This window comes from Hemiscyllium ocellatum, chromosome 26 (genome assembly GCF_020745735.1).
Source record: "Hemiscyllium ocellatum isolate sHemOce1 chromosome 26, sHemOce1.pat.X.cur, whole genome shotgun sequence".
Classification (NCBI taxonomy): domain Eukaryota; kingdom Metazoa; phylum Chordata; class Chondrichthyes; order Orectolobiformes; family Hemiscylliidae; genus Hemiscyllium; species Hemiscyllium ocellatum.
The window spans coordinates 30,405,176-30,423,657 of record NC_083426.1 but is presented as its reverse complement, the minus strand read 5'-3'; the positions used below and the strand labels follow the sequence as shown (position 1 = coordinate 30,423,657).

Here is an 18,482-nt window from a genome sequence, read left to right as displayed (position 1 = left end):
TTTCATAGCAGACTCTGAAAGAATTGCCTAGGAAATTGAAGATTATGCTGTGCAGTTTCCCTATGTTTGGAATTCTCTGAAGTATTTCATTTAAATCTGAGAACTCAGTGTAAAATACTGAAGTTAAATACAGTCCAATGTTTTGAGTAACTTTTAAGTATGAGTTCAACTTCTGAGTAACCATTTGACAGGCTCACAATTGAATGACATCCTCATCCTCATTCTTGGACCTCCACCACCACCCAAAAGAACGGCCATAATTCAGGACCTGACCATTCCTCCTCTCACTATGGATCTGACCCGATCGTCCCCAAATTCACCGTACCTCCATGCCAATTTCTGCACTCCTTTCCCCCACACCTCTTTTTTCCCATCACAGGATTCAATCTTTCCTCCTCCGGACAATACCTCGCCCCACTGCTGGAGCTCTGTGTTAGGTGTGAAAAGCCACTTCACCCCACTTTACTATCCACCTATCCTAAATACTCATTCCACTGAATGCCTTGGCTCCTACTGATTTGGCATCCTAACCTCACATTTACCTACCATTTGACCGTGTCTGTCTGTGGGACTGTTTAGTTTCAGAATACTATAGCTGACTTCTGAGCAAAATAAGTATGGTTTGTCTTCCATGAGAGTTTGTCACCAGAAAGAAGAATCATAACTCCAGAACCTCATAAACTATATTTGGATGTATTTGAATTTTGGAGCACTGCCACTTCATATTGAAGGAGAGACGGAGCGAAAGAGGACAAATTGTATGCAATGAAGATATGTGAGCAATGCTTCTAATGTTCAATTGGAGCTTTTACTTAGGAATTTGACAAAGGTTAGTGGATGCTCTTCGCCTGTTCCAAGACAGGAGTTTGCCAACTTAGTACAGGTGCTACACCCCTTTATATTTTATTGTGAATGAGAAAATTGTTTGTGTGCTCCTTTGTTCATATTTCTTACAGTTCAACTTGTATGATACACATCTAGAATGGTAATTGCATCATTACTGAGCATAATATACAATTGTACTTGTATACATCCATTTAGCATGCCAAAGTAGACAGAACACTTACAGCTGAGATGGAGGAGTAGTGGACAGGTGTTCTGACTTAGTTCTTCTGTAATGGTTTTTAATTAAATCAAGAACTGTAGCAGAGGTTAGGTCTTAGTAATTGTGAGTTAACTCAGAGCTGGAAGGTTTGTTTTCAGACATTTCATCACCATACTAGGTAACATTATCAGTGAGAGTCTCCAGTGAAGCGTTGGTGAAATGTCCTGCCTCTCTCTTTATAGGTCTTGGTTTCTTAAGGTGGGTGATGTCATTTCCAGTTCTTTTTTCCAACAGAAGGTAGATGAGATCTAAATCAATATGTTTATTGATGGAGTTCTGGTTAGAATGCCATGTCTCTAAGAATTCTCGTGCATGTCTTTGTTTCACCTGTCCTAGGATGTGTGTTGTCCTAGTCACAGTGGCGTCTTTCTTTGTCTGTATGTATAGAAATTAGTGATAGTGGGTCGTGTCATTTGGTGACCAACTGGTACAATTGCAACGTTTAAAAGGCATTTGGATGGGTATTTGAATAGGAAGGGTTTGGAGAGATATGTGCCGGGTGCTGGCAGGTGGAACTAGATTGGGTTGGGATATCTGGTTGGCATGGACGAGTTGGACCGAAGGGTCTGTTTCCATGCTGTACATCTCTATGACTCTGTGTATCCTTGTGGCAACTTTCCTGCTAATTTGTCCGATATCATGTTTTTTACAGTTCTTGCATGGTATCTTGTGAATGATGTTTGTTTTGCTGGTGGTATCTAATGGCTCCTTTAGGTTAATTAGTCGCTGTTTAAGAATGTTGGTAGGTTTGTGGGCTACCATGATGCCAAGAGGTCTGAGTAGTGTGGAAGTCATTTCTGATCCGTTTTTGATGTAAGGTAATGTGGATATAGTTTCTGGTTGTATTGTCTGCTTGTTTGGGTTTAGTTTCTGAGGAATTGGGTACTCTTCTGCTTTCTGTAGTTCTAGGATGCTGCAGTGTGATATAGCTCATGGAAGTAATGTCTTGATGCAGCTTCATTTGTGGGTGTTGGGATGACTGCTTCTAAAGTTAAGTATTTGGTCTGTATTTGTTTTTCTGTAGACGCTGGTTTGAAGCTCTCTGTTAACTGTACATTCAACTGTCACATCTAGGAATGGGAATCTGTTGTCACTCTCCTCTTGTGAATTTTTATGCCTGTCAGGATATTGTTGATGGTGTTGTATGTTTTGTCTAATTTGTTCCGTTTTGTGATGACAAAGGTGTCATCTACGTAGCGGACCCAAAGTTTGCGTTGGATAAATGGGAGGGCAGCTTGCTTAAGTCTCTGCATTCTGCTTCTTAGGCCTTGGTCACAAAGAGCCACTCCACCCTAGCACTTACTTTTTAGGCATTGTTTGACTGCATAATCAGGATATCATAACTGCTATGTGAATAATGGCTGTTAATGTACATTATTTTTCTGGGGTCTAAACAGTAGATGTACATTAATCTGGCCTATTAATAAGATGAGCCCTAATTCTATATTGTCAACAATGTGAAGATTTACAGCACAGAGGTCGTTTGACTGATGGTGTTTGTACCAATCAATAAAATGCTTTCTAGTGTTATCCAACCTTTCAGCTCTTGGTGAACAACCTTCTAGGATGCGGTACTTCAGTTGCATATCTCAGCACTTTTCACTTGTAGTTGAAGGTTTCTACTTCTATCATTCTTTAGTTTGTGCATTACAGACACCCATCATCACCTGTGTAATAAAAATTCCTCAATTTCAGTCCCTCTACCATTTACTTTAAATGTATGCTCTGATTATTGAGCTTTCTGCAAATAGAGTTCTTTGAAATCAACTGTATTGAGGCCCCTTATAATTTTATGCATTCAAATTAAATCTGCATCATTTTCTCTGTTCCAAAGGCAATGAATCCGCTATGTAGACTGCCTGTTGTGATGAGTCCTAGAATAGCTTGAAAGTATGCACAGAAATGAAAACTGTTTATTAACTGTCCCTTCAGTAGAAGGAATTGTCCCGTTTGTTGTGCAGCAGGTGGTAGACAAGCAACAGCCTGTCTTGTGTACCATAGATGGCAAAGACAAGTCTACTGTCTCAGGGAAGAGTTTGTAAGTGGTGGTGATGGTTGCAAACAAATGTTGTTTGTTGTTGCGCCTATATCAATTTATTCATCAACTTGTCTTCCTTTTTTTTGTAAGTTGTGCAGCACTATGGCACCCTCGATAAATCTTCATTTATTTAGAATGGTAGAACAAGAATATTGGACTAAAGCTGGAAAATTAACTAAGCAAGCATTCAGAAAAATGTAATTGTGTTCCAGTTTTTTGCATTCTTCTGTACTGTAATGTGCAACTAGACATTATTTGTTCTTCAGTATATAATGGAAAATGCTATTGATTGGATTTAAGACTTAAGTACTGTAACCTCCAAGGTGACAAAAAATGGGGTTTTAAAAAATGGGGTTAGCAGAATAGCATTTTTCTTGGTGAACACTGACACAACAAAATTTATTTGCTGTAAATTTCATTGCTATGAGACATTATTATGCTTTGTGGAATCAAATAATTTTTGACCTTCTGCCTGCTTCACTACTTGAGTTGTCATCTTCATCTTCACATAAGGCAGTAACACTCAGTAAGTTTGACACCTGCTGAGTTCTTGAATCTTCAAGGTTCTTTTGGTGACATTGTTTTGTTGCTTGTCAGAATTTTTTGCTGTATTTGTGTTAAATGTAATTCTAACTATTTAAAGGCTAAAATAACTTATGTTTGTTATTGTTCTGAAGTATGTAGCAAAGATCCTTTTGCATGTCTTTACAGAGGAAAATTGGTTTTAGGTAATACATCAGAAAGGGCTAGAAGCCTCTTGTGAAATAAGTAAACGTGAAATTTCTAAACTGTAAAATGCTTTTTTTTATTTTGCAGGCTGGAGTCAAAGGGACATTAGGAAGATTAGTAGGAATATTTGAGGTAAGCTCCTGTCTTAAAGTGAACAGTTGATATTGTCCCAATAGACCATTATTTTAAATTATTTAATAAGTATTCTATTCTAGACTAGTAAATTTGATCTCGACAACACTGCTCACAATAGACCAGAAGAAAACTGATCAGGGTTCAGAGAAAAATGGTGAAGGCGCAGGTAATTAAAAGTAGTCAGTTCATAATCAAAAATTTCCCTCATAGATCCATTAGAATTTTACAAGGTGATCTCTAGATAATTATAAATTTCTAACAGGATTACACAGGAAAGATGCAGGAAGAATGTTCTCTGACTGGGATCCAGAACCAGGGGTCACAGTCTCAGGATAAAGGGTAAGCCTTTTAGGGCAGCAATGAGAATTCTTTTTCACCCAGACAGTGGTGAACCTGTGAAATTCTATGCCAAAAAGCTGTTGATGCCAAAACACAATGTTTTCAAGAAGGAAATAGATATATTTGTCAGGGCTAAAGAGATCAAAGGATGTGGCAAGAAAGTGGGAACTGGTACTGACTTGGATCCTGTTGAATGGCAGAGCAGGCTCAAAGAACCAAATAGCTTACTCCTCCTTTATCCCACGTTTCTATGATATGGGAAATACGCCATGCACTTCTGGATTACACTGAAATGTGCACTAGCCATTTGAGATGGCAGGTTCATGATTTTTAGAATTGTTGGGCAAGTCACTGTCAAACCTTAAAATGGTATATACAAGTTGAAAATAATATCAACTGTATCCACCTGGTGAAGGCGTCACAATTTACAATCCTCTGGAAGGAAAGTCTGTTGGTTAAAAATGCTGATTTGAAACACCTCTGAAAGAACATACACAGACCAGTATTAGATTGGGCATGTACTGTCTTTGATGTGAACATTCATATGGTAGAATTTTTGAAGGCTAATCCATGGAACAGATTAGATGGATAAAGTGAGTCATGGAGAGACTTTGTGTAGTATAGTAACAAATTCAAGCATCCCCACTTTGTCCCCAGGATGATTCCTTCCTTCTGAAGGAGCAATTGAATTTATTGAAAAATAGAACTGAATCTAACACAAATAATGTCCCAAGAACAGCACAGGAATTCACGAGTAGCACTAGACATAGTCCAGGTTGTACCAGTCTTAACATATAAAACAAAATGCATAGAATCGAAAAAGAGTATACTACAAAGGAAGGCCTTTCGGTCCATGGTATCAACAGTGTCTCTTTCAAAGAATAAACCCCTCCCAATATTTGCCCATGTCTCTGCAATTTTGCTCTCTTTCAAACATTTATTCAGGTTGCCTTTGAAAAAAGCTACTGTGGAATCTGCATCCACCAGCCTGTGCATCCAAATCCTAATCACTTGTTAACTTTTTTAAAATCCTCTTGTTACCTCTGCTTCTTTTGAAAAATACTTTAATTCTGTGTCCCTTAATTATTAGTCCTCCAGCCACTGAAAATAGATTTTACTTAATTTCTCTAACCTCTTGATTATTATAAATGCCTCCATCAAATCCCACCTTTAGCCTCCTATTCTCCAAGGAAAACTTCCAGGTTCTCTAGTTTTATTCCCACTGCTACAAATCCTGTAATGCTGGGTCTGTTACAGCAACTGTCTTCTGTAGACACTTCAACATTCAAGTCCTTTCTACTCTAGTTATAGGGTCAACAATATTTTGTCATGTTTGACATAACATCAAATGTGCAGCATTTCTGTTGATAAAGCCTACAGTATTAAATGCTCCTCAGACTGTTTTAATAACCTGTCCAGCCACCTTCAAAGATTTGGCCACCACTTGATGCAATTACTGTGTCTAATTATCTTAAATTTGTTCTTAAAATGTGTTACAGGATTTTTTTACAACTGTGTGTGATAAAGATGCATGAATACCAAGACTCAGCAATCATTTGGCATTGGGGTCACTTCTTTATATAGATAAAGTGTAAACATTTGTTTTGTATATTACAAAGATCTGATCATTAAAATATAATCCAGGCTTTATCCCATCTCATCCCATTCCCATCCCAACTCAAAAAATGAAAATCTTAGCTCTGAATGTACGGATCATTCAAGATACAGAAACAAGAGTATGTTTTAATTCTTAGTGCTTTCAATGGTTTTATTTCTACTAAGTAGAAATAATCCTAGAAAACAGTCCAGAAACATTTTGGCTATCATCACTTTTGTTATAAAGTTGAACCTGTTGATGTCCAGCAGGTAAATAGGTATGTAGAATAATGAACAGTTTCAGTTTCAAACAAATTGATACTGCCATAATTGTTGCAGAAATTGAATCTTTCAACATGATTGCCAATATTTAACATTGTTCTCTTGTATTTATTTTAGAATACATTATTTGTGTTTATTTATTTTGTAATGAGGTACAAATAAATGCCTATCCAAAGTATAGATTGAGTTCATCATTCAATTTATCATTTCTGCTTGTCTCTCATGATATAGAAACACCAATCTACATAGAGTTGACTATGGTCAGACACATGCTGTTCTAAAGGTTTCTTTCTCATTTAACTCCGGAAACATCAGAATTAATCAGGTCATACTTGTACGTGTGTCTTTTTGGTTTAAATGGAAAAGAAATCTTTAAAGCACATTTTTAGCCACATAAGGTCCAACTTTAGAGACCTAATAAGGCTCAATAGATTAACCTTGGTATTTCATTTTTAGGATAAATAATTTGTTTCTGGCCAGCTTTTGTGTAAAATAATTTGTAAAATGTGCTAGATATTGTCCACTGTGCAAGAACGCATAAAACCTTAGACTCTAATTAGTGGCCTATTTTAGAAACTGCAGGTCTTCAGGAAAATCTGTGCAGTGATCACTAAGAGTGGATGTTTCATAATCAGATGCAGCTATGGCATATAAAGGGGGAACATGGCGGTTCAGTGGTCAGCACTGCTGCCTCTCAGTGCCAGGGACCCAGGTTTGATTCCACCCTCTGGTTATTCTGTGGAGTTTGAACATTCTCCCTGTTTTCTGCACGTATTTCCTCCAGGTGCTCCAGTTTCCTCCCACGGTCCAAAGATGTACAGGTTAAGTAGATCAGCCATGCTAAGTTGCCCATGGTATCCAGAGATATGCAGGCTAGATGGATTAACTGTGGGAAATGCAGAGTTACAGTGAGGGGGTGAATCTGGGAGGGACACTCTTAGCAGGGTCAGTGTGGACTTGATGGGCTGAATGGCCTGCTTCCACACTAGCTTTTTTGCAATTCTCAGTTGGTCTTGGTATTTTAAAGCAAAGAAGAGGGGCCATTTCGCTCAATAAAGAATTGCTGTAGCTGATCTGAAGAGAATCCTGATGCACTGGATGCCAAAAATGGAAAGTATACTAGTCTCCAGTATTAACCTCTCTCAAATTTAGTGAAGTAATTTTAAACATAGTGCTAATGTTTTCTCACTTCCAGAACAGATAGTGGCAGGAACACAAAAGTAAAACCCAAGCTAAACATTCCAAGCTTAATTTTATTTTGGAGAAAATGTTAGGATAGGAAATGTGTGTGAAATAAATATGAAATAACAAATTAAAAAGCCAGATAGGGAGGCTATTGAGTGAATGTTCTGATTGGTGGAAAAAAGGCTGAATGTTCAATTAAACCAAGTGTTTAGAAATGCAATAGACACTTCCACTTAGGAGAGAAAAGCGGACTATTAGATAGTATATGGGTGGAAAGCAACAAATGTTTAATGTAGAACTCCTAATTACTACATTAGTTAATGTCTGCCTTGTGTTCTGTGGACGCATTTTTGAAAAATGGGGAAAAAAATATTGGATAAGTTACAAATCCTGTGCAACTTTGTTTCTGTAGAATAGGCCCACTTACACTGTGCTATGAGCAATGAAAATAGTTAAAAATGGAGAAAGTACAGTTAAATAGATGTCTCCCACTGAATAGCTGTTGGAATTCCAGGCACGAGTATGTTAATAAGGAAATAAACAGTTGCTGCATTTGGTGAATTTCTAAGAAAGAGTAATGATCTGGATGTGATGAAGAAGTGAAGTGTTACAAATCTTAAGCTTTCTCATTATTTAGAGTACAGATGACAGTTTCTGATTTTAAGTTGTGAATAAAGACATCAGTGTTAATTGCACAGATTCCATGTCAATTGAACGACCATTAGTTTCTATTTTGTGAACGTTTAGCATCTTGGGAATTGGGTTAATGTTTGCAAATGAAAGAAATGTCTGTGGGGGAATGTTGAAATTTATGCTTCTCATCCTTTTGAATGTGTATATGTTTGTGTGAGCCAGTGCAGTCTCTAAAGAAAGCAGGTCATTCTTTGATGTGGCCTGGGAAAGTTGAGCAGTGGAGGTTTTATCAAAATGTCTAGCACAATTGCCATTGGGTTAAACGCAAGATTGCTGTAAAAGTATGAAAATTCTTTTTAAAGAAATAAAGATCTGAAGATGCTGGAAATCTAAAATCAAAAGAAAAATTGCTAGAGAAATTTTGCATGTCTGGCAGCATCTATAGAGAGAAAGCAGTATTGACATTTTGGGTCCAGTTACCCTTTTTCAAAACTAATATATGCTGAAGAGGGGGAGGAGGAAGAGTAGAAGTAGAGTAGCAGAATTTCTTCAAGGTAGCTGTATCTGGAAGTGATGTGGCAGTGAATTAAATACTAAATGCCACATTTCTTTCAAGTATGACCATCTTGAAGTTCTCTGCTTCTACTCTTCTCCAACCTCATCTTCAGTATATATCGGTTCTAAAAAAAACGATCACTGGATCTGAAACATTAATTCTATTTTCTGTCCACAAATGCTACCAGACCTGCTGAGTTTCTCCAGCAATTTGTTTTTATACTAAAATTCTTACATGGGTAAAGAATTTCACGACTCAGACCTATAGATACTTATGTAAGCAGAAGTATGTTCATAGAGTCTATGTTGTTCAACCAAGATCTTACTATTGCTAATTCCATTTGCCAGCTTTTGACCCATAGTCCAGGAGGCTATGGCAACACAGGTGAATATTTAAATGCTGCTTAAAACTGACACAAAAATAGGTGGGAAAGCAGGTTTTTTTTTGGTTTCTCTAGAGTAGGTGTTGAGGATGACACTAAGTTTGCAAAGGGATATATACAGATTAAGTGAGTAGGCAACAACTTATCAGTTGGAATAAAGTGTGGAGAAATGTGAGGTTATGAACTTTAGTAGACAGAACAGAGGAACTGAACATTACTTAAATGGAGAAAGACTGCAGTAAGCTGCAAATCAGAAGGATTTGGGAGTTCTCATTGATGAATCACAGGAAGCTAGCAAATTAAATGTTGGCCTTCATTTCAAAAGGAATGGAATATAAAAGTGGAGTGGTTTTGCAAACATTTTGCATATACCCCTAGATTCATAGTCATTGAGATGTACAGCGCGGAAACAGACCCTTCAGTCCAATTCATCCATGCCAGTCAGATATCCTAAATTAATCCAGTCCCATTTGCCAGTACTTGGTCCATATCCCTCTAAACCCTTCCTATTCATATTCCTATCCAGATGCCTTCTAAATGTTGTAATTGTACCAGTCTCCACCACTTCCCACTAGTTAGATTATAGCTGGAAAACAGAACAGTTTTGAGTCCCTCATCTCAGAAAAGATATACAGGCATGGAGAAGGCAGGTCAAAGAAGGTTCGGTTGGCTGATAGAGGGTATCATATGAGGAGAGCTTGGACAATAGTCATTGGAGTATAGAAGAATGAAGCAACCTTATTGAAACATAAAAGATTTATTCAAGGAGTTGGTTTTGCAAACAGCTCACATTATGGAGAGAAAGAGCTGGAGGTCTTAGAAAACATAAAGGTGGATAAATCTCCAGGATCTGATCAAAGAGACCTTGGAGTGCAAATTCATAGCTTCTTGAAAGTGGAGTCGCAGGTAGATAGGATAGTGAAGAAGGCGTTTTGTATGCTTTCTTTTATTGGTCAGAGTATTGAGTACAGGAGTTGCCTCGGAACACTTCAACCCTAGGGCATCAATGTGGACTTCAACAGTTTCCTCATTTCCCCTTCCCCCACCTCACCAAGTTCCAAACTTCCAACTCAGCACTGTCCCCATGACTTGTCCTACCTGCCTGCCTACCTTTTCCACCTATCCACTCCATCCTACCCCCTGACCTATCACCTTCATTCCCTCCCCCACTCGTTTATTGTACTCTATGCTACTTTCTCCCCACCTCCACCCTTTTCTCATTTATCTCTCCACCCTTCAGGCACTCTGCCTGTATTCCTGATGAAGGGCTTTTGCCCAAAACGTCGATTTTACTGCTCCTCGGATGCTGTCTGAACTGCTGTGCTTTTCCAACACAACTCTAATCTAGACTACAGGGCTTGGGAGGTCATGTTGCAGCTGTATCAGACATTGGTTAGGCCACTTTTGGAATATTGTGTGCAGGTCTCCTTCCCATCGGAAAGATGTTGTGAAACTTGAAAGGGTTCAGAAAAGATTTACAAAGATGTTGCCAAGATTGGAGGATTTGAGCCAAGTAAAGAGGCTGAACAGGCTGGGGCTGTTTTCCCTGGAGCGTCAGAGACTGAGGGGTGACTGTATAGAGGTTTACAAAATTGAGGGGCACGGATAGGAAAAATAGGCCAAGTCTTTTTCCCTGGGGTGTGGGAGTTCAGAACTAGAGGGCATAGGTTTAGGGTGAGGGGGGAAAGATATAAAAGGGGCAACTTTTTCACACAGAGGGTCGTACGTGTATGGAATGACCTGCCAAAGGAAGTGGTGGAGGCTGGTACAATTGCAACATTGAAAAGGCATTTGGAAGGGTATATGAATAGAGGAAAGGTTTGGAGGGATATATGCCGGGTGCTGGCAGGTGGGACTAGATTGGGTTGAGATATCTGGTTGGCATGGATGGGTTGGACCGAAGGGTCTGTTTCCATGCTGTACATCTATATGATTCTATGACTCTAAGTGTATCCCAGGACATTGTGTGAAGTTAAGGAGGAAATTGCAAGTCCTCTAGCAGACTTATTTGTATCATCTTTAACCACGGGTGAAATGCTAGAGGACTGGAGGGTGGCTAATTTAAGGAAGCTTGAGAACTGTAGGCCTGTGAGTCTGACATCACTGGTGAGTGGCTTTAGGAGGTCATACTGAAAGACAGCATTTACATGCATTTGGGGTTGCAAGGAATGCTTAGGGATAGTCAGCATAGTTTTGTGCAAAGGAAATAGAATCTCTCAAACTTAAAAGATTGAATTTTTTGAGGAAGTAACCAAAATGACCTGAGTACAGAGTGGGAAATGCTGTTTACTTGGACTTTAGTAAAGCCTTTGATAAGCAAGTTTTGAGAAGATTTGTAGCTCATGTTGAGGTTCTGGATATAGGTTTGCTCACTGAGCTGGAAAGTTCATGTTTAGACATTTTGTCACCATACTAGGTTACATCTTTAGTGAGCCTCCGGGTGAAACATTGCTGATGATTCCTGCTTTCTATGTATATGTTTGGGTTTCTTTGGGTTGGTGATGTTATTTCCTGTTCTTTTTCTCAGGGGGTGGTAAATTGGGTCCAAGTGTTTGTCGAATAGAGTTCCAGTTGGAATGCCATCACCACAGGAAATTACATCACCAACCCAAAGAAACCCAAGCATATAAATAGAAAGCAGGAATTGTCAGCAATGCTTCACCTGGAGGCTTACTGAAGATGTTACATAGTATGGTGATGAAACGTCTGAGCATGAATCTTCCAGCTCAGTGAGCAAACCACATCCAGAGCTTTTGAAAAGATTCTGCATGGTAGACTAATTAGTAAAGTTAGATCACATGGGATTCAGGATAAGCTTGCCAATTGCATATGAAAATTGGCGTTACAGTAGGAAACAGAGGGTGATGATGGAGGGTTGTTTTTCAAACTGGAGGCCTGTGACTGGTGGTGTTCCACAGGGATCAGTACTGGGTCCACTTTTGCCATTCATATGAATAATTTGGATGAGAATGAAGTTTGTGGACAACACCAAAAATGGTAGTATAGTGGACTGTGAAGTTATCTAACATTACAAAGAGATCTTGATCAGTTAGGTCATTAGTCTGAGGAGTGACAGATGGCGTTTACTTTGAATAAATATATAAGGTATTGCATTTTGGTGAAATGAACAAGGTTATCAAATTATAAGCAGGACTTATACATGTAATAGTAGAGCCCTGGGTGGTGGTGTGGAACAGAGAGACCTAGTGGTTCAGATGCATAATTCTTTGAAATTTGCCTCTCAGGTAGACAGGATGGTTAAGGCATTTAGCACATTTACTCAAAAGGTCTGAACAGTGAATGCAAATGAGATGAGACATCATGTTAAGGATGTACATGATGTTGGTGAAGCCTCTTCTGGAGTACTGTATGCAGTTCTGGTCACCTTGTTATAGGAATGATATTATTAAACTGGAGTGGGTTTAGGAAAGATTTACCAGGATGTTTCCCCAAATGGAGGGTTTGAAATGTTAAAAATATGACAGATGGCAGGGACCTTTTCTTCACTGGAGCGTAGGAGGTTGAGGGGTGACCTTATAAAAGTTTATAAAATCATGAGGGGCATTGATAAGATGAACAGCAAAGTTATTTTTTCTAGAGTGGGGGAGTTCAAAATTATGGAGCATATTTTTAAGATGAGAGGAGAAAGATTTGAAAAGGACATGTGGGGAAACTTTTCTTCAGAGTGGTTAGTGTGTGGTATCGACTGCCAGAGGCAGTGTTGGATGCAGGTACAGTTAGAACATATAAAAGACATTTTAATAAGTACATGAATAGGAAAGGTTTGGAGAGAAATGGGCCCTCTCAAACAGGTGGAATTAATTTAGTTTGGAAACATGGTTGGTGTTGACCAGTTGGACTGAAGGGTCTGCTTCCTTGTTATATGACTCCATGATAGATGTGAAAAGATTGTTTCCCTTTATGAGAGGATCTGTGACCAGAAGGCATAATCTTAATATAAGGAGTGGCACAGAGATGAGGAATTTAAGATAGATGGGGAAGAATTTGTTCTCTCTGGAAATCTTTACCACAGAGGATGGTTGAGGCTAGGAGACAGATTTAATCAGAATGGGAATCAAGGGTTAATGGGGAAAAGGCAAGAAATTGGAGTTAACAGTTATGAAATCAACCAGGATCTCATTGAATGGCAGAGCACACTGATTGGATTGAATGGCCTATTTCTCTTAAGTCTTATGGTCATGTGCCTAGGTTTTGAGTTTATAACTCAACAACATTTTAAGACCGTAAATTCCAAATTCCTACCAGTGTCTGAATTGAATGGAAAATTCTCGATTCTATTCTTCGCTTTCTGTGTCATAGATTGACACAGCATTCATTAGTTGTATTATTACTTGTAATTGAACCACCAATTTCATTATGTAGGGTAGCATAGATTAAAATCTCACTTAATCTGGGCAAGTATTGAAATCATGGAGATAAATGTAAAATGAGAATGAAAGAGATGCAGATTGTCTCCAAAAGCAAAGAAAGATATCCTGGGTGTTGAAATCAGTGTTGATGGTATCATGGTAGCCCACAAATCCACCAACATACAACTTGAAAGATCCTTTACAGACAACAAGCAACACTAATGTCATTCAAAAACTACCTTGCAAGAACTGTAACAAACACTACATTGGACAAACAGGCAGAAAACTAGCCAGCAGGATACATGAACATCAACGAGCCACAAAAAGACATGACCCACTCTCACTACTATCCTCACATACGGATGAGAAAGGACACCATTTCAACTGGGACAACAAATCCTTCCTAGGACAAGCCAAACTAAGACATGCACGAGCATTCCTCCAAGCATGGCATTCCAACCAGAACTCTATCAACAAACACCTTGACTTGGATCCCATTTACCACAGCCTGAGAAAATTAACAGGAAATGACATCATCATAGGAAAAGGTGTTACCACTGGAAATGGCATCACTAACCCAAGGAAACTCAAACATATAAATAGAAAACGGGCTACACCACCAGTGCTTCATCCAGAGGATCTCTGAAGATGTTACCGAGTATGGTGCCGAAACATCTGAAAACAAATCTTCCAGCTCAGCAAGCAAACCTACATCCAGTATTGATGGCAGTCTGAAAGCCAGTAGAGTGGGAGCAAAGCTGAGAGCTTCAGATGTGGAATGAGAGAAAATGTGAGTAGAGGCACAGGAAAATATGTTGCACTTTGAATTCAGTACAAAAAGAACGCCAAAGTAAATAGAGGACATTTTCCAGAAGCGCTATTGAAAAGTAATGGTAAATGAAATGCAATTGGTGACAGAGATAAAAATCTTTCCAGAAAGATAGCTGGGGTGAAAAATAATACAAACGATTGTGGTTGTCTGTGTATTAAAATATGTACCTGGGAAAGTCCATTGACAATGATAGCCAATAGAATTGGGAGGAACTATCCAAATAGTTCAAGCAAAGGTAAGAAATGGGTGAAAGACCAGAACATAGACTTTTCTGACAAACTAATGTCCAATGCTGTTGTAATATCTAAATCATCCAGTAAACTCTAACAAAGAATTGTGGGGCTGATTTTGTGCAGCTCCACAATTTGCAGTTTCTCACCTTTAACCTTGTCAATAATGATTAATCACTTTTCCATAAGAAATGAACATTTGGAAATGTAGAGGGTTATTCCTTTGGATGGCAAATTGAAGAAGCTGTTTACTGTATGACTCCACATTTTTCAACTCCACCTTCTATAGTAGTTGTTCATACATTTTAAAAGTGAAAAGTTACTATTTCCTCGGCTTAAATTCTATAGATCTTCTAGTTAGTGCATGCTATTTGTAAAGTTACAATAAGACGGTGTTGTTTTTCAGAATCGAGACAGGAAGCATAGAACATATGTATATGTTCTGGTAATAACAGAGGTGTTAGAAGACTGGGAAGATTCAGTTAATATTGGTAAGATTAAACTTTGTTTATTATCTATATGATCCTTTGTCTATTTAGGACAGGAACTAAAATTCACCTATTAATTTTGTATTGCATTGATTCTATAGCATTACCCAAAGACTCAGTTGTATATATATTGATTGGGAGTGCTTTTGTATCACTTGGACTAGATTACAAACTGAACATAAACTAGGTTTGTATGTGCAGTTGTTAAGTTCTGCATTTTTACTGTGTGCCTCATGATCATTATGGTTTAATGGATCTGTATAGTTCAGATCAAGAATGGCCAGAATAATTGGATCTCCGTGTCTCTCAATATTGTTTGGATTATTATAGGAGGTATCTCTGCTTCATAGAGCACAAAAAAAATCTCTTAAACATACCTATGGAGCCAGTCTTGTTACCATGTTGTTCCAATGTTTGTGTTTTTCAGTTTTTCCCATTCTCCTCTACCATATAAACATAACTTAAATGGGCAACCTAAATGCAAGAGACAATGAAGTAAACTTTCTAGTCTTGTACCTTGGGGTGTTTTTTTTTGTTTTTCTTAGCAGCTATGGTCCCCTTTATTACTCCAATTCAGAGTCATAGCAACTTCACTTGAATGAAGTTAAAAATCACACAACACCAGGTTATAATTCAACAGGTTTAATGAGAAGCACACTAGCTTTCAGAGCGACGCTCCATCAGGTGATAGTGGAGGGCTCGATCGTAACACACAATTTATAGCAAAAATTTACAGTGTGATGTAACTGAAATTATACATTGTCTGTAATAGACAATTTTTCAATGTATAATTTCAGTTACATCACACTGTAAATATTTGCTATAAATTCTGTTACAATCGAGCCCTCCACTATCACCTGATGAAGGAGCGTCGCTCCGAAAGCTAGTGTGCTTCCAGTTAAACCTGTTGGACTATAACCTGGTGTTGTGATTTTTGACTTTGTACACCCCAGTCCAACACCGGCATCTCCAAATCATCACTTGAATTAAGGTTGATTTGTGTGTTTTGCGTTAGCAAGTTTTTCAGTTTGTTTTTTTATATTTCTTTGTGTTCCAGTTAATCATATTTAGATATGAAGTTTTGTACTTAACTGATTTAATAGAGTTCAAAGGGATCTGTCTGCTCGAAGTTTCCAGGTCTCAGACATTACATGTATTGTGTATTACAGATTTGTTGAGCCATTTTAATCCTTCAAAGTTATGCTTAAGAAATGTTTGTGTTAATTTGAACAAAGGCTACAGCATCTATGCACATGCACACCCCTGGATTGGGAGGATGGGGGAAGAGACAAAGTACTCAATCATCTAAGTTTAATCTTTCTCATTTTATTTAGGGAGGAAAAGGGAATGGTTTAAAATAGATGATGCCATTAAAGTTCTTCAGTGTCATAAACCTGTACAGGCGTCGTATTTTGAAACCTTCAAACAAGGCTATTTGGCAAATAACGGAACTCCTGTTGTTGCAACATTATCTGAAGAAAAGGCCTCAACATATGCCAATCAGAGTTCAGTATCGAGTATTAGATGACTGAGAGGAGCTCCACAGTAATTGTCTTATCATACATCGAGTCCCAAAGGCATGGACTTGAAACATGTTCAGTGAAAGAATGTTTGATCTAGTTTGCTTCTATACATTGTACATGTATAAATAAATTTTGCATGAAGATCTGCGCAATGTTGATAACGATACTTTATATTGTGATGTAAGATATAGTGCTGAAGATCAAAGCCATAACTAGTAAGTTTTTTTTGTTAGATATTGTATATTTTTGATAGGATTGTGAAATTAAGGTACCAGTGTTACATCCAGTTGTCCCCAAGGTGTTATCCTATAGAATTGCTAATTGTGAGGTGACTTGGATTTCAACCTAGGGATATTGTTTGGGTGCCAAATGGGTATTGATTTTAGTTCTCTGCAACTTTTTATATATAGCTTTTGTAAATTTTTTTGCCAGCTTTATCACCTGCACAACTGCTGTTTACGTTTTTAAAAAGATGGAAGCAATGGAACTGTTGATCACTGACCTGATGTTTTTGGAATAACATTCGTGACAAAATTTCATCACAGTACTTTTGCTAGCTTGTACAAAAACTGCTGAATAAGGCCTTTAAAGCATTTTACATTACGTAAGACAAGTTCAAGCCATGCATATTGGGTCTTACTGTCTGTGGAGCTTTGGATTTTATTCAGTTTATCAATACACTTTTGTGTCTTGGCTTAATTTTTCCTAATCTCCACTATTCTCCCTATTCCATCCTACACTGGAGTTAAAGGATGTTCTTTGCAGGCAATTCAAGGTCTTAACAGAGCTGAGAATTTAGTGTTTTGAATTTTCTGACTGTGTTTTTGTTCTTGCAATTTAAAAATGACACTGTATACTATTTAAGCACTTCAACTGCATAACCTGTTTTTTTTATTCCAATTTTGGATTAGTAAAATGTGGAACAAGAATTACCAGTACATTACACTTGCCTCTTTTTTTTAAAATATTTCTTTTTTTTTACTGAGACACAAAAATATAACACTGTTTCTTTTGAAATGAGTGTTGTTGATCATCAATATAATTTCAGCCTATTTAATTGATTTAGTTTTATTTTTAATCAATACAGAAATCTCATCGCCGTAGAATATTGTTCTCAAATCTTGTACAGTCTGTGAGCTAACAACAGATTGTACCTCATATTCTCAATGGAGAAAGAAACATTGCTGGAGGTAAAAACCCTTTTCTCAATAGAGAGATTCGTTTAATTTTTTTTGAAACTCGTCACAACCAGACAGATATCCCTTTATCTAGTTCAGTCAGTTTAAAAGTAGTGTAAATAAATGTTGACTAGTGTAGTACTGTGGAAGACTAACATCATTGTACAAATTATTTTTTGCAACTTTTCCCAATCTCATTTTTTTAAGATGTTTGAAAATTTGAAAGTCTAGAACAATTGCTGTGCACAGGTGAAGAAGACTTGAATCCCTGGCTCAGTTGTGAGGGTTTAAAGCAAACTGGAGCAACGTCAGAAAACTACGTTTCCACTAAAACATTACCCTATTCTCTAGTGATATTTAAAAATGACAGCTATTATTTAGTTGTTTACTCGCACTCTAGCAGATTTTCAGGTATGTACTTATGTGACAAATGAAGTTTCAGTCAATGTAAAGTTGAGTACTCAATCTTAAAGCTGCATTGTAATTTTGAAGATCAAATATGAAAATCTTATGCAGAAGTGAAGCCAATGGAATCTGTCGATTATGACCACTTAATGCTTTCAACTTTTATCTGCAATTAATGCACTGTGTATACATGCCATTTTTGGTGCTTTCCTGTGTAAAGCCTTAGATGGAAGGGATAATTGCTAGATTTTACAATGGTCAATATTGTTAGGGATATAAGACAATTATCCTGCCCTTCACATTTTAATACAACCTTTATACAACAATTGAAGAGATTCGGTCACTGGAGGAAGTATCTTATTTTCCCTGACTTGAGTGTGATGCAAACAAGGCAAGAGATTGAAGATTGTAATAAACCTGTGCCAACAAATAAAAACTCACCAGTATTTCAGAAACCAAGTGCTGTTTTATTTTCT

General features: G+C 37.7%; 1 protein-coding gene across 1 annotated transcript in view; it reads left to right on the top strand.

Annotated features, from left to right (window-relative positions):
- The window catches only part of LOC132828402 (diphosphoinositol polyphosphate phosphohydrolase 1), an 80,250-nt gene extending 61,789 nt beyond the window's left edge, over positions 1-18,461 (top strand). Inside the window, exons 3-5 of the mRNA XM_060845470.1 lie at positions 3,960-4,004; positions 14,819-14,903; positions 16,235-18,461. Of these exons, the coding sequence (XP_060701453.1) occupies positions 3,960-4,004; positions 14,819-14,903; positions 16,235-16,428 (324 nt within the window). The 3' untranslated portion in view covers positions 16,429-18,461. The remainder of the gene's footprint in view (positions 1-3,959; positions 4,005-14,818; positions 14,904-16,234) is intronic.
- Positions 18,462-18,482: the final 21 nt, after the last annotated feature.